General features: G+C 29.6%; 1 protein-coding gene across 4 annotated transcripts in view; it reads right to left on the reverse strand.

Annotated features, from left to right (window-relative positions):
- Positions 1-2,839: 2,839 nt before the first annotated feature.
- The window catches only part of Cpr (Cytochrome P450 reductase), a 213,466-nt gene continuing 198,957 nt past the window's right edge, over positions 2,840-17,348 (reverse strand). For all 4 annotated transcript variants that reach the window (XM_075363816.1, XM_075363815.1, XM_075363814.1 and 1 more), the window contains exons 12-15: positions 16,128-16,231; positions 14,615-14,721; positions 10,765-10,886; positions 2,840-6,552 (exon numbers count right to left, since the gene is read on the reverse strand). In XM_075363816.1, coding sequence (XP_075219931.1) covers positions 6,408-6,552; positions 10,765-10,886; positions 14,615-14,721; positions 16,128-16,231 — 478 coding nt within the window. In that variant the 3' untranslated portion in view covers positions 2,840-6,407. The remainder of the gene's footprint in view (positions 6,553-10,764; positions 10,887-14,614; positions 14,722-16,127; positions 16,232-17,348) is intronic.

Genomic DNA, 17,348 nt, shown 5'->3' on the forward strand with positions numbered 1-17,348 from the left:
CAGTATTTTCAAAGTGGCCAATGCAATATCAGTCGGCCTAGACAGTGGTGGATGAAGTAGTCAAACGGCATCGGCTGCTGTAATTGATTATGAAAATCCTTTTGATTCTCCAAATTCCTCTATATCTGTAAGAAATGCATATAAAAAGAAACTAAGAAAACATAACTTTGGGAGCAAAGATGAAACAGAAGAAACATCAAAATTATCCACACCAGAACTGCAGCATTAAGTATTAATAGAGCAGTGCTAAATGTTTGCTGAACAGCGAAAATTGATAAAATGCAAATGGTAAAGGAATTTTTAATGAAAATTCTGAAAGAGAAATAAGAGGGAAAAAAGATGAATGAATGATGAAACTACTGCAGCTCTTAACATTTTCTAAGAATTACTGAAATTATAGACTTACTTGAATTTTGTTAAATAAAAATCCATTATCCCTTATTTTAAATGTTACACTTACAATAAACTGGCTACCTAAATCGCATGCTTGTTAAGCTTGGTGGATGGGGTCCTTACCAAGGTACCTTCAGTAGGTGGGTGAAGTTATCCCTCTCCCCATAAAGCAATAATGAAATCATAACATAAAATCATTATTGCTTCAGCTCAAGAAGCTGCCTTGTTGGTGTGGTTGGCTCAGCAAATCTTTCGCTTGCTGAGTCACATTTGGCCATACTTATGTTATTTTTTATGATTTTGTTTCACTTATTTTTTAATTTTACAAAGAAAGGAAAAAGGAAAGGGATATTACAAATTCAATAATCCTAAAATGTCTAGATGTTTTTGTTCTCCCATAGTTTTTATCTCATATTCAAATAAAATTATCCTGGGGTCCATGGCATGACCATTATATCATCCACATCTTGGTCTGGTATTTCCAAATTATCATTTAAATATTTGGCAACATTTTGCAAAACTGTGGAGCATACTATTGTTCTCGGGGTTTTTTGTGTAGATACCCTTATACTAGTCAATACTGGGAACATCATTTTTAATTGACCAAATGTTCCTTTTTTATAATGGCCCTCTCCTTGGAATGTAAAAATTGAATTGTCCCTGTTGTACATTAATAATGGTGGGAAGGGTGTAGAGCCATGTAGATAAACCATAACTGTTATCACCTAGCAAGCTGTTTAATGTTGAGACTTTTCTTTTTATTGCACTTCATCTCCAAATTCTGCCATCTTGTATATCCCAGACTACTGTGCATAGATGCTAGTGAACCTTATCTCACTTGTACGTTTTTACTAGCATAACCCTTCCAATTTATATGCTTGTCAGCAAAGATACCATGTGACCTCTATTTTTACATATATACAGTCGAGGGCACCAATAACTGTAGGTATTCGGAAACGAGCTTGTCAGTTTGCTTGTGCTTCATTCAGTTAGTTCAGCATAGACAGCAATTTTATCCACTCATCTGCCTTTTGCAGAATGATTTGAAACTAAATCAAATGTTTTACAAATTGTTGTACCATGTACACCAAAATCTTCTGCTGCTCTGCTTTGATAACCAGGGTACTAATATAACTTAGTGCACCACCTCCAGTTTCATCAATTTCTGGTAAAAAATTATCATAAAAAAATCAATCTATCAGATTCAAATCCTAACAACTGTTTACATTTGAAAGGATCTATATTTCTTCCTTTTTTGTAACACTTTACCTCATGAATATGCATAAAAGCAATCACTCTTGAATGAATGGAGAAATAAGTAAACAGTTTGTGTAAGTGAAAACCCTAGGTTAAAAATTATCAACTGTTTACTCAAAATTTAAAGTGTTGCCTTAAAATTTATTCATGACGAATTAAGTGAAGAATGGAAAATTTTAAATGTTATAAGTGTTCACCTCACTGGAAGAGTAAACATTCAAAGTTAAGTATTCCCTTATAATTTTTATTCTCTCCACTTGAACTGATAACTTCAAATTTTGAAGGTAAGACTACTTATATTTTTATTTATCAAACTTATTATATATATTATGGACCTGAAATTAAAAGCTGTATTTTTTTTCATTACTTTCACAAAAGTTATATTTTATTTTTTCAATATTTTAAAATAATTCTATTTTAAATTCTTCTTTTTGTTAGGGATCATTTCTTTATAATATAAATTTTTCCTAATTTTCCCCACAGAGTAAGTTAGCCCCTAAAATACAAAAATGTTTAATTCAAGATTTGGGAGTTTTGATGCTTAAATCTTATTTTGATGATCATCATAACCAATAAAAAAGAGCCCCCTTAAAACATCAGGCTTCAACATTTTAAAAATTCATAAAATGTTTTTTAGGTTTTTCAACCACAACAATTATAAAACTAATTTTTGTGGATATTAGCATTATTATAAGATCCTTTTTAATACAGAAAAATTGTGCAAGAACTTTTTAACAATATTTTATTTTAAAATTTTATAGAACATTTTACGACTATTATTTTACAACTCTTTTTTACTATTTTACTTTTGTTTATAGTTCTTTAGAATTTTTTAAGATTTTTACTATACTTTGTTAAAAATTTGTACAATTTTTATCACTTAACAATACTACTTTTTGAACAGCAGGGACAGGAAAGTAATGCAATACTTCGTCGGCTTTTTTTTTTATTTGGTCTTGGTGTAATAATGTTTGATAACTGGTATTATAATTGGTGGGTTTATATGCTTATATCCTTGATAGGACCTAACTACCAAATAATATCTTTTGCTCCTAAGTTATGAAATTGAGATCATTCTATTTTTGTATTTGATTTAAAATGACCCATAAAGATAAATTCTTTAATACATTAATATGGCTGTTTTTGTGTAATATATACAAGACTGAAATAAAAACAATACAATAACATATAAAACAATAATATAAATATTTAATCATTAACAATTAATTATAAATACATAAAGTAATTGTTAATAACAACTTTTTTCTAATACACAATTTTATATTTATAAAAATATAATTTCATTTAGATACAATACAATACTATAGGTAAATTGTAAAGAAAACAATAGACACAAAAATATAAGATTAAAAAGTCACTACCATTACATTTCTGCTACTACCTTAAACTGTTAAAAAATAGATGATAAATCTGATCTTAATTTCATAATCTAATTAAATAATAATTATAGTATATGTTTTTAAGCCATTATGTATATTTTATTATGTTTCAAAAAATGAATGAAGAGTAAAACTAACATATGTAGATATTAAGAAGGCACTTTACAAGATTGACTAAAAAGCAATATTTAACATTTTATAGAAATTCAAGTTAAAATATAAAAAAAAGTAATTCAATTTTTGCATGTATGTGATAAAAGAACCAAGAAAAGACAAACAGATTCAGAAAGTAGTAAGATAATGGTGTAATCAGAGTCCTTTACTTTTCAACTTATCCAAAGAAAGAAATATCAACGATGAAATATCTGCTGGTGATATAATAATAACGAAAATTAAGTAAGAATAAATATTGTTTGGTAATATCCATAATGTATCCTAGAAAAGTAAGGTTATAATACCAGGAATACTATGTTCCAATAATCAAATATGTGCAGAATCGTGGGCTATGAAAAGAACGGACATCAGCAAAACACAGGCTTGTGAAATGAAGTTTCTAAGTAGCACAAAATGTTACAAGAATGTATAGAGTAGGAAATGAAAAATAAAAGTCAGGGATGTGATAGAGGAAACTTTAAAGGAAAAAATAGAGATCAGGAGGAGATGATATGGTTATGTAAAAAGAATGGAAGAATGGAAATTACCAAGATAATCTTGCATAAAGATGCAAGAGATAGAAATGAAAACAAAGCTAAGTGATAGTTAGTTGAAGGAGCTTACGTTTAAAACAGATCCAGCTAACAGCTGGAAATTGTCAATGAGGATGACAGGGCCCAAATCTGAGCTCCATATAATTGTGACATGAATGAGGATGGATGAGCTATACATGTGCACAGTGTAGTACCAATATTAGTACTCCTCGTATAAAAAAATTAGTTAATTTTCTATTAACATATAATTATGTATTTTAATTGGTTAGAAGCAGTTATTACTAGAAAATTGTTAATAATACACATACAAGCTGTCAATGTAATAACTCACTACATTCTTTCAAAATATTCAAGAATTTAAAATTCTAAGACATTTAGAAAGGATGCTGATAATTTTGCACCACTAACATAATTTTGTACAGTTAAAACTATAAGGGAAGAAAGGCACAGGATTATGGAACACATTAAACAAATAATTTCTTCTGCTAGATTTACCAACACAATGTAATAAATAATGGATAAAATATTTGCACAGAACTTAAAGGTACATAAATAGAAACATACCAGTCAGACAACTGATAAGAAAAACTAAGCATATCAATTTAATTTCTTTTACTTTATTGTATACATAATAACTTCATAAAATTTATCGAATGATGTTAATTATATCACAGATAAGCAAACATCATACATCAAATACACATACATATGTAAAACATTATATTTTTAAGGAATTTTTATATGATTTCTCTCCTACATAACTAACCTGCCAGTAAAAACATATAAATTTATAAATTTGATCTGTCTGCAAAGAGATTTTTTTGTGGTCTCTTAAAATAATTACATACAGAACCATTACAGTAAAAAAATTAAATAATAACAAAACACAGTAAGTGAAGGCAACAATCAATGCATTATTAAAACTACACATTAAATCATAACACAAAATTTCAATTTTGGATAATGATAACTTTATATGGTAAAAATCCACAATTATTTTTCTGCTCTGTTACTATACAACATCTAAAATAGATTACTTTCATAAGTGCCGTTTCACGACACTTTTCATCCACTATAAACTTCCATTTTCACATTCCCATGTACAAGTTTTTTCTTAAGCTCTTGTGGTGAATTAATTCATCAGTCAAAAATAATTTTAGCGGGAGATAAGGAGCTTTGTTTTTATTTTCAGAACGTTCAGAAAAGTATCATCTGACACATACTTTATAAAACTATATATAATCACTGAATTTTACCAAATATAAAAATCACAAAGAATATGGTATAGTTCAAAGAAGATGAAGATTACTTCAATATAAGATAGACTTACATCTTTAAAAAATAAAAAAAAGTATCATCTGACACATATTATATAAAACTATATATAATCACTGAGATTTACCAAATATAAAAATCACACAGAATATAGTATAGTTCAAAGAAGATGAAGATTACTTCAGTATAAGATAGTTACATCTTAAAAAAATTTAAAAAAGTTAATACTCATTCTGTTTGGCATCTGCACGAGGCAACTCTTCATTATGTTATCACAATTTGATCAATTTTTAATAATCCTTCTCAGAAACATTCTAAATATTATTAAAGAGGCATTAAGGATAAATAATCATCTATCCAAAATTTTAAATGCTTCATAACATGCAAACTTTCACAAAGTATTTTTTTAAATAAAAACAATAAAAAATTTTATTTAAGATTCTGTATAGTTACTTATAACTAATAAATTTTAGTTGATTATAGTTTTCATTATACTACTTAATAAAGAATTTAATTTAGCATTAAATGAGATTATGTTATTTCTCTCACAATGAGATTTGTAAATTCAAAATAATCCCTGTACAGATAATTTAGAAATTTAAATTGATTTATACACAAACAATATAAAACTTTATATAAAACAATATAATAATTTTATAAGAGTTCTATCCATAATAATTTTTATTTTTGATGAATGTATGGGTGAAAAAATTTATGTCCCTTGAAATTTTTTATTGGTAGTTATATAACAAATACAGTTAGAATATATTAAATCTCTCACCTAGCCACCTCAAATGGTAGTAACATAAAAACTATTTAACTATATTTTTAAAAAAATATATACGTTATGTTTTTGTAACAGCATAGTTTGGAAAAAGAAAACAAATCTTATTTTGCTAGTTTGGTTAATTATTTTTTTTTTATACAAGCACAAAACAATGAATGTATAACCGTACCCTGTAATTAATAAAATAAATTAATTAAATCTTTTTTCTACCATTTAAAAAATAGAATTACTGAAGAAATCTGAATAAAATTTTCTCATTACAATAAAAATATATTAAATTGAAATATACACTTATCCAACACTTAAATTTTAACATTACACCATTATTAATTGTAATCTATTAATTAATGACTAAACAAAAAACATAGAAAAAAAATATTCTGCATTTTATGTACTAACTTTTTTTGTTTTGTTTTAAATATCATGGAATGAATGATCAAATTACATACACAAATGTTTTTAGTCTTATATTTTAAAGTCTTAGTATTTTCTAATAGGTATTTATTTATTTACTTTTGCCAAACAAAGTTATATTTTTATAATAATCATTATAATAACTTAAAAAACCTATTTGAGGAATAATTATTTTCAACTCCAAACATCTGATGAATATCTCTTTTGAGCTTCCATTTTCTTAACATAGGCATTAGCTTGTGCTTCATCCATGTTACCTTTTTCTTGAACCACTTTAACCACAATCTCGTGAACATCTTTAGCCATATTCTTTGCATCACTATAAAAAAAGAAAAAATTCAGTTTAATTTTTTCTCAATTCAACAAAGTTATCAATATAAATGTTAGCATAAAGATGTTTTTCAAGCAACAAAAAGCTATCAAAAAGTATTTTAACCTTATTGTTTTCTTTGGAAGTACTTTTTTGAACCATCGGTCACCTTTACCTTTGCAGTGATTTTGTGAAAAATGCCAAAGATGCGATAACTTCTATTTTTTTTATATTTTTTTTTGTAATGAATTTTGTCATATCACACCTTTGAAAGGTTTTACATTAAGAAGTCATTTAATATTAGTTTAAAAATAAATAAGTTCTGTCAGTAAGGGCAAACTCCAGTGGAAAAAAAATACTTTATAGCTTACTGCAAGAAATGTTATTTTATGGCCATTATATTGAAAAAGGCTAAGGATTATGATGAAGATAATCAGTTTTGGATATATTAGATAAAGAATGGAGTGAAGAGAAATATGAAATTAAAGATAAAATTTCAAATAAAAGTGATGAAGTTCTTTTGTAAGTGGAATTCCAGAATATTATAGAATTATTTTTCAATTTGTTAAAAGTGTGCTTTTCATATGTTACTTATAAATTTATTTCGTTACTGAATGCAAAAAACAAATATATCTACAACAGGTTACAAAAGAAAAAAAAGAAGTAAATATGTACACAAAACAATACATTTCCAACAGGATTTTTTAAAAATTAGCAATATTTAGTAATTTAAAACTTTCAGGGAATTCATTGTACCAATGTACAGCCACTTAAGTAATTCTTTTGTTGCCAATGTTCTATGTACTAGACAAAATACTAAAGTTTTGATTAGTCTTAAAGTAATAATTTTTTTTACAAAGGAGTTTGTGAATTAACTTTACACTGTCCAATTTAACAATATCACAGATTGGTAGTAATTTAAGCTATCTCTAAAGTTCATGAGTCCCATAAAGTTTGTTTACAAAATAACACCTTTAGCAGTCTGTTTTGTATCACCTGCATATCTGTTTTTCTTAGATATGTTCTAAAAAAGCTGCAATGTAATTTAACACAAGAGTGAATATAAGCATAATAAATCTTGAATTTGGCTTTTCTATCCAGTAGGTGTGAAACATGATACAAGGGTTGAATAACTTTGTTAACTTTGCTCCATATGGCTTCTAAGTGTTTATCAAATTGCAATTCTCTATCTAGTGTTTGTTCCAGACACATAACTTATTAACTTCTTTAATAGTAGTGTTGTTAACATGCAAGCAGTGAGTTGTGCTGAGCTTTTTGTTAAAAATCATTTAATTGCATTTATCTTCATTGAGCCTAATGTTGCTAGCTTTAGTCTGATCAGTTAAAATATCTAGATCTTGCTAATCATCTATGAAGATAGTATAAATAGATCCAGAATAAAAGATAGCAGTATCATCAGCAAAAAGGGTCAGATTTACATTTAATCTCATTGTTGTTAGTTGGTTAATATATGTAATAAAAATAATATAGGGCCCAGAACACTACTTTGGAACATCACTATCACTTCGACCACTTGTAGTATTATTTACTACCACAAATTCAAATCTGAGATTTAGGTAATCCTTAAAAAATCTAGTAGTATACCAAAAATACCAATACCACTCAGTCTTCCAATTAATATTCCATGCTCATTAATATACACACACACACACACACACACACACACACACACACACACACACACACACACACACACACACACACACACACACACATATATATATAAGATTATTAGATTATATATAAAAGATATATATATATATATATATATATATCTTTTTTTAACTTCTTTTTGATTTATTAATAATTATTACCCTCTGACTGTAAAAACGTTTTCTACAATAAATAATAATTCAATAATAACAATATAAAAAAATATTGGAAAAATCAGAAATTAGTGAAATAAAATTTTATGTACTTTTCATTTTAATTAAAGAATTTTTACAATCAGAGGTTAATAGTTATTAATAAATCAGTATATTTAAATTTAAAAAAATGAGTGTATGAAGTCTGATTCAAACCGATCTGTGCATGGTTATGGATCAGACACGTTTTAACTTACACCACATATCTACTTGAGAGATGTGAAACAAAATTAAAGGAAAATTACATAAATGCATTAGAATGGTATGTTATATTTTTTACAAAAATTGGTTATATTTTAACATCCTGATAGAATGACTTTTTTGTTCCAAAATGCAAGTGTATTTTTTTTTTTTGTCTTTAGTCATTTGACTGGTTTGATGCAGCTCTCCAAGATTCCCTATCTAGTGCTAGTCGTTTCATTTCAGTATACCCTCTACATCCTACATCCCTAACAATTTGTTTTACATATTCCAAACGTGGCCTGCCTACACAATATTTTCCTTCTACCTGTCCTTCCAATATTTTATTCCATTTTATTCCAGTCTACGTTATTGAATGCCTTTTCTAGGTCTATAAACGCCAAGTATGTTGGTTTGTTTTTCTTTAATCTTCCTTCTACTATTAATCTGAGGCCTAAAATTGCTTCCCTTGTCCCTATACTTTTCCTGAAACCAAATTGGTCTTCTCCTACCACTTCTTCCACTCTCCTCTCAATTCTTCTGCATAGAATTCTAGTTAAGATTTTTGATGCATGACTAGTTAAACTAATTGTTCTGTATTCTTCACATTTATCTGCCCCTGCTTTCTTTGGTATCATGACTATAACACTTTTTTTGAAGTCTGACGGAAATTCCCCTTTTTCATAAATATTACACACCAATTTGTATAATCTAACCTTCTATCTAGCTTCCTCACCTGCACTGCGCAGTAATTCTACAGGTATTTCGTCAATTCCAGGAGCCTTTCTGCCATTTAAATCTTTTAATGTTCTCTTAAATTCAGATCTCAGTATTGTTTCTCCCATCTCATCCTCCTCAACTTCCTCTATAACACCATTTTCTAATTCATTTCCTCCGTATAACTCTTCAATATATTCCACCCATCTATCGACTTTACCTTTCGTATTATATATTGGTGTACCATCTTTGTTTAACACATTATTAGATTTTAATTTATGTACCCCAAAATTTTCCTTAACTTTCCTGTATGCTCAGTCTATTTTACCAATGTTCATTTCTCTTTCCACTTCTGAACACTTTTCTTTAATCCACTCTTCTTTCGCCAGTTTGCACTTCCTGTTTATAGCATTTCTTAATTGCCGATAGTTCCTTTTACTTTCTTCATCACTAGCATTCTTATATTTTCTCCAACTATTATTAAATTTTCATCTACTTTTGCGTGTTTAATTGCTTCATCAATCTCTTCGTATACACACTCTACCTCATCATCATCATGGGCGCTTGTAGGCATATAGACGTTAACAATCGTTGTCGATTTTATCCTTATTACAATGATTCTATCGCTATGCGTCTTGAAATACTCCACTCTCCTCCCTATCTTCTTGTTCATCACGAAACCTACTCCTGCCTGCCCATTATTTGACGCTGAATTAATTACTGTGTATAATTACAAGTGTAATAGAATTAATAAATAATACTGTTAACATTAATACTTGGGGAAATGAAGCACATACAAAAACAATTGCAATTGCAGCTTCAAAAGATATTTATGTTTATGAAGAAATAAAAAGTGACAACATGAATAAAAATCAATCATTTCTTGTTTACAAAAAATACGTTCAACAATGGCAATGATTCAGTTTCTTTAAGCCTCTACCCATTCTTTTGAAACCAAAGTAAAGGTGAGATGTGAGACCTACTGAAAATTATATGATATGTGTGAATAGGTAAACCAGGTTACCTTCAAGCCTCAAGTTATATCTGATAATACAGTTGAATGTCATTTGAAACCAAGATTTCCAAAAATGATGGTAACTGTGCTAAGCAGGCTGACTCACGTAGATAACATTTTTAAAAAGGTAAAAAAATCTACCTGAAAGAGGAAAAAAGAAAGAAAGAAAGAGGAAAGAGAAAAGAGGAAAAAATTTATCTTTTAAAAAGGTAAAATCTAAATTTGTATAAACAAGTTATTCTGTAAAGGTAAATAACTAATACTGCAAGACTGAATATTTAAAAAAAATTTAAACCAACTTCATACTTCAGAAAATATCACTAACAGTCTAATTACAAATATCCTTAGGTAAATATACATCCATTCACATATATATATACAATCTCTGTCCTAAACTATCATTTAAAAAAATTGAATAATTACCCGCAGACATATAGATGCCCATTATTATCACCAATAACATTCCACAATTCACTTCCATTCATTGTAAGTAAATGAGTAACATACTCCTTTTCAGCTTTCTCACGAGAAAATGCAACGTACAACTGTAAAAGAAATAAAATAAAAAAATATAGAACACTTATGCGTAATAGTTTAATATAATATAAAATATAATATATATAGTTTAACCAAAATATAATTAAATATTGAAATTCAGAAAGGATTATAATAATAAAAATCAGTAATCTTAATCTATATGTAAAACAGTCCTTTTAATTTACAGGTCTTTATACAGTCTTAACACTATTCCAGTTTTAGTTTTCTTGATAATATCTGGTTTTAGTTAGTCATATAACAGAGGCAAAATGACAATATATACTTGGCATGATTGATTATAAGTATTGTTATTACTAATATCTTAAAGTATAACACAAATTCTGAGATTCATTTTATGAAAAAAACTATTCATAGTTTTTATCAGCTTTATGTCTTACGTTATTAGTACTTATACATTAGTTTTAAGTCTTTATAACTTGGCTGCACTGCATAGACCTTCAAAAAAAGTGTGTAAGCATCATTCATTCAATATATAATTAAAAAAAAAAAACATTATAATTTTTTTTTTTTAAATCAAAAAACAATAACTGTTTGAAACTCATTAATTAAGATATCTAATAATACAATTACAACAATAAATATATATATATATATATATAATATAACCAATATAATTGGTTGGAAAGAGGTTTTTAAAAATCTCTTTTCAAAAGGAAACCTCAAAAACTGAAAACCTGGAAACAACCCGACTACACTAAAGGAGAATGGCAACTAGAGTATGTTTTTATGTACAAAGAACAACACAAGGAGATCTACAACTTAAAAATCCTCCAAGGAGTAGACACAGTCTCAGAGCAATATGTAATCAAAATTAAAATTAAATCTATTACCAAAGAAAGTAACAAAACCAAGCAGCTAAAATTAAAATAGAAATGGACCCGACCCAACTAACGAGCAATGATAATTACCAAAAAAATAACAATCACAGATAAATTCAAAGATCTAGGCAACAACCTTAAACAAATCGCAGAATTAGCCAAAATAAAATCCCATAAACAACATCAATGGTGGAACAGCAAATGTGACAAAAAAGTAGAGAAAAGATATCAACAAGCATGGCTATTTCACCTCCCAAAAATCAGAAACATTCTTCCAAAATTTAGTAAAAGAAAGCAAACCACCTGAACCCTAAGGAGAATAAAAAGACAACACCATAAAAATATACTAAAGTCAATAGAAGAAGAATTCAATAAAACAAAGTCGAGAGACTACTACAAAAAAATAAAAAATTAGCTCTAAAAATACGAACACCCAAACCTACTAATAAAGAATGAAAGCAGTAAACTAGCCCATAACAATAAAGACAATGCAGAAATCCTAAACATTTCAACACGCTCCTAAATTGCGAAGAACTGAAAGAACTCCTAAACTTCAACACCAACACCTCCAATAACAACACCATCAGAAAACAATCAACCCTCCCACAATAAAAGAAGTCTACCAAGTACTGAGTGAGATGAATTACAAAGCAGCAAGAGATCAAATTTTTGTAGAGATCTGGAAACATGCAGGAAGATCAGCAAAAACTACTCTTCATCAACAGCTTGTCAATATCTGGATCAAAGAAGAACTACCAGAACACTGGACTACAGCCCTCATCCATCTGCTACTCAAAAAAAGGGGATAAAACAGGCCCTAACAATTTACAGGGGAAACTCACTCCTAGACGCAACATACAAAATTCTTTCAAGAATCATCCTCAAAAGGAACAGTTCACAACTCGAGAAAGAATTAGGATAATACCAGGGAAGTTTCAGACCCTGGAGGAGCTGTCCAGACCAGATCATGAGTCTCAAGCTAATAATGGATTACAACAGGAAAAGAAACAGAGACATGGTGATAACATTTGTAGATTTCAAGAAAGCTTATGACTGCATCTACAGAGAATCACTAATAAAAATTCTAAGACACCTCGGAGTACATACCAAATTATTAAACATGATAAAACTGACCCTCACAAATACTAAGTCGAAGGTAAAATTAAGAGGCGAGCTCTCAGAACTACTTGAGACCAAAACAAGACTGCACCAAGCCGATTGGCTCTCATTGCTATTATTCAACTGTGTCTAGAAATGGTAATAAGGAATGGCTCAAAAAATGCCCCCAAAAGTAAAAAAGGCTGAAAAATCAAAAACTGTCTTGGTTTGCCCAACAACTTGACACTGCTAGCAAATGACATCGACAAAGCTAAATAACAGATATTAGAACTTCAAAACATTGCAAATAACATTGGCCTCAAAATATCATTCAAAAAGACAGAAACTATGCCCCAAAAACCAGCACGATTAAATGAAGTAAGAAGAAATGGTAATAAAATCAAAATAATAACCCAATTTAAATTCCTCTGAGAAATAATAAACAACCTAAACAAAAAAACCTTGATCCAAATAAGAAGAAACAAACTAGCTAAAGCTCAAAAATTAACCTGGTACACTTATAATAAAAAATGTCTATCAAAAAACGCAAAAATAAGACACTACAACACAGCTATAAAACCAGAAGCCACTTACGCAGCAGAAACACTCTTCCAATTGAACAAACAATCAAAGACAGACAGACTCCAGAAAATTGAAAGAACCTGCATCAATAAAAAGTACCAAAAAGAAGAGCAGTGGCGGATTTTGCCTGATAAAGTCTTGTACAAAGAGTTAGAACCCATCACTGATACCATGCATAAGAGGTGACTAGGATTTTTTGGACATGTCGAAAGGATGCAAGATTCAAGACTTTGAAACAGCTAGCACAGTACAATGTCGATCTGAAAAACAACAAATCAGGATGCAGGTGGATTAGAGAAATAAGAGAGGATCTGAAGGAAATTGGCCTTAATACCAGAAGACACCTCAGATAAAAAAAAGAAAAGAAAAGAAAATCAAGAAAACATACAATAAAAAACTCAACATGAACATTTTCAACACCAGAAAGGGCACAAATATCGAAACATATAAAGAAGTACTGGGAGGACTGCAAGGCCCAAACAGTCCCACCAATGAAACTTGGATGATGGACTGACTAGAGTGATCCTATGTGGTCATAAAAGATAGTAATAAAAATTGATGTATGTATATATGTTTGTGTGTGTGTGTGTGTGTGTGTGTGTGTGTGTGTGTGTGTGTGTGTGTGTGTGTGTGTGTGTGTGTGTGTGTGTATATGTGTGTGTGTGTGTATGTGTTCTAGCAAACTCTGGAATGCCTGGAGAAATTTCAATCAAACTTTGTACACATATAACTTATCTAGAAAAAAAATACTGTGTAAGATACCCCTAGCACTTCTATGATGGGGTGGGAAGGGGTGGCATGTAAAAATAGTTGAAAACAATCGATATTAGTGTTTAATCCTTCATTTTCAGGGTCACTAGGCTGATTAGCGACAGTCCCAATGACAATTAAGTCCAAGTTTAATCGCATGGAATGAACAGAACTCTGTAGCACCTTCTGGAAATTTTTAGAAATGTATTAAAACTGTTGTTTAATAAAGATGTGTTAAATTATATTATAGTGAATTTGTAAAAGAATTTACTTTATAATTTGTATACTGTAGTAATACTTTTTAACACCTGTAAATAAAATTTCTTTGATTTAACACTATAGACAGATTTGATTCCTTTTCTAGGAAAAGAATAAAAATATTGGATAAAAGGATAAGATTTGGATAAATAAAATCAAGGTAACACCAGGTAATCAGCTAAGAGGTTAATAAAAATATGGAAAAGTACCTTAAGTGTTCCATTTTTAACATATTCAGCAAGTTCATCTTGATATAAATAATCTTCATCCTTTCTACGACAACCAAAATATAATATAGTATCTCCAACTGGTTTACCTATAATTAAAATAATATGCAAAGTTACACCAACAAATAACATAGATAATTAATTATTGTTTTAATAAACATACGCTTAACTCATTAACTATGGCTATGCTTAGATTAGTTACAGATTTAATCATAGTGTATTGCTCAAACTATATTAGTATTTTTTTGTAAAATTAAATATCTGTATCACATTAAATATTTCTCTTTATAAATGACTGCATCCAAAATGTTCATTTTATGTGAACATAGTCTCCAGCTTATGTACTGTTTACGTAGTATAATGAAAAAGTAAGAAGACAAGCAAATAAAAATATCTCAAATATAGATTCTTACTAATATCCTATTAAAAAAAAAATTATAAAAATATTAAAAAAATTTTGTATGAAAAACAGTTGTTAGATTTTTGAATAGATGATCAGATCCCACTATATATATTTTTAATTTATTAATTTATGAGGGCGAGTAAAAAATTATCTACACTTTTGTTATAACACACCTTCAAGGTTGTCATACTGCCTTCTACGCATGCATGCTCAGAGTTGGTATGACTGCAGCCACATGTACAAAATTTAATTCTGATCACTTCATTTGCCTTCCGGCTGTTAAGAGTATAAACATGTTTGCTCTGCTAGCAGTTTGTACCAAGGACAAACAACAAGCAGTGATCCGATTTCTCTGGTCGATGTGTATAAATTGGTTTTAAATGGGCTGAAGTTCAACATAGACTTTTATTACAATATGGGGACAATGCTTTACCATGTAAAAGTGTTTTTCATGAATCAAGAAACTTCAGATTGACTGGACAAGTGTGGTGCACAAAGAGGGAGGAGAATACTTGTCAACCTCCACCATGGACAGCAAGATTTAGCAAGCTCAAGAGATAGTTCTGATGAATAGGCAAGTTACCACTGATGAGGTAGCGTTTTCTTTGAACATCAGTCATGGTTCTGCCCACCAAATCATCCACGAGTTCAGCTTTTGTAAAGTCTGTGCACGATGGGTACCAAGACAGCTTACTGTGAGCACAAGCTCAAACGTGTTGACATCTGCCAAAGTTTACTCGATTGCTTGAACAAGGAAGGCAACACATTTTTGGGCAGAATAATCACTAGTGATGAAACGTGGGTTCATCACTATGAGCCAGAATTGAAACACCAAAGTATGCAGTGGAAACACTTGGGATCTCAGACAAAGAATATTCAAAAGGTTTTTAATAGATCTCTTGTAAAACAAATAGAAGGACTTTTGTTTCAAAATTAGTTTCCAAGTGACTGGATATGAAGTAACAATGAATTGGTTGATCATGACTGTCGTATTCCTTGTATTTATTTTTATTGTCATTTATTGTCAGTATTCTATAAGCACCGAATAGTTTTACAACCAATACTAAAATATTATTATTAAAAATAAATAACCTGCTTTCCTCAATAAATCACGTTCTTGAATGAAACCCCTGAATGGTGCTAATCCTGTACCAGGACCAATCATAATAATTGGTGTCTGAGGTCTTGTAGGCAACCTGAAATCAAATAATATAAAAGTTTGTAACAAATATTAAAAATAAAAGTGAAAACTCCTACCTTAACACCATCTATATTTTTGGTTTTAGACAACCATACCCCAAGTCCCCATGGGAGAGCATCTCAAAAATTTTCATATATAAAACTTTGACTTGATGAGAAATCTAACAAAAATGACAGCCGTTAATGATTTTCACAGCTAGTTTCAACATGGCCTACAGTGCACCCCAAGACATGGTCTCAAACTGAAAAATAGGTATTTTGAGGCAGGTGCACTTGCTAAACTTTATGTTTTTAATGTTTCACTGCTGAGCAGTTACTTACAACGTACTGTAGACCACTTCTGAAACTAGCTGTGAAAAACAATATACGGTCTCTTTGGTTAAAACTGTTGTAGTCCTACGTTTTTTATATTAAAATTTTTCTTTTTCAATATCCATTAAAATGATATGTTACAACCTATCCTTTCCATTTCAAATTGTTGTAAATTATATATAAAATTATAGCAATAATTATACAGTAATCATATATATATAATAATAAATGATAACTTTTCAATTGGATGTTATGAGGCTAGGCTGATATATTTTGCACACTAGCATGCTAAACAGACAAAAAGTAGCATCGAGTTGGGTATGGCAGCACATGATAGTTAAAATCCCTCTCTACAAATCTGCGATAATGCGTTGAAATCCATTTACCAGTTTGTTTTCAGTAGCAGTTAAAATAGAGTTACATAGCCAATATGTCAACACAGTTAAAACAGCAGACAGTGATTTAATTTTTAACAGCAGAAAATGTGAATTCTACAAATGTTTTTCATCATTAAAAAGCGGTTTACGGTAGTGAGACTGTTGACAGGAGTACTGTGAATTTTGTGAATGTGAAGCTGGTAAAGCAACAATTGAGGATGCACCTCGCAGTGGATGACCAGTTTCTGTGACCAACAAGAAACATCGAAAGGAGGTGGATGATTTTTTTTCAAAGTGACTGGTGAATCACCCAGCAATGCACTGCTATTCAGTTAGGCTATCTAAAGAATGATTAGGCCATATTATCAAGCAATTTAATTACTGTAAAATCTGTGCACAATGGGTACTGTGTAAACTATCTGAT

The sequence above is a fragment of the Lycorma delicatula genome, chromosome 4 (assembly GCF_047948215.1).
Source record: "Lycorma delicatula isolate Av1 chromosome 4, ASM4794821v1, whole genome shotgun sequence".
Lineage (NCBI taxonomy): Eukaryota > Metazoa > Arthropoda > Insecta > Hemiptera > Fulgoridae > Lycorma > Lycorma delicatula.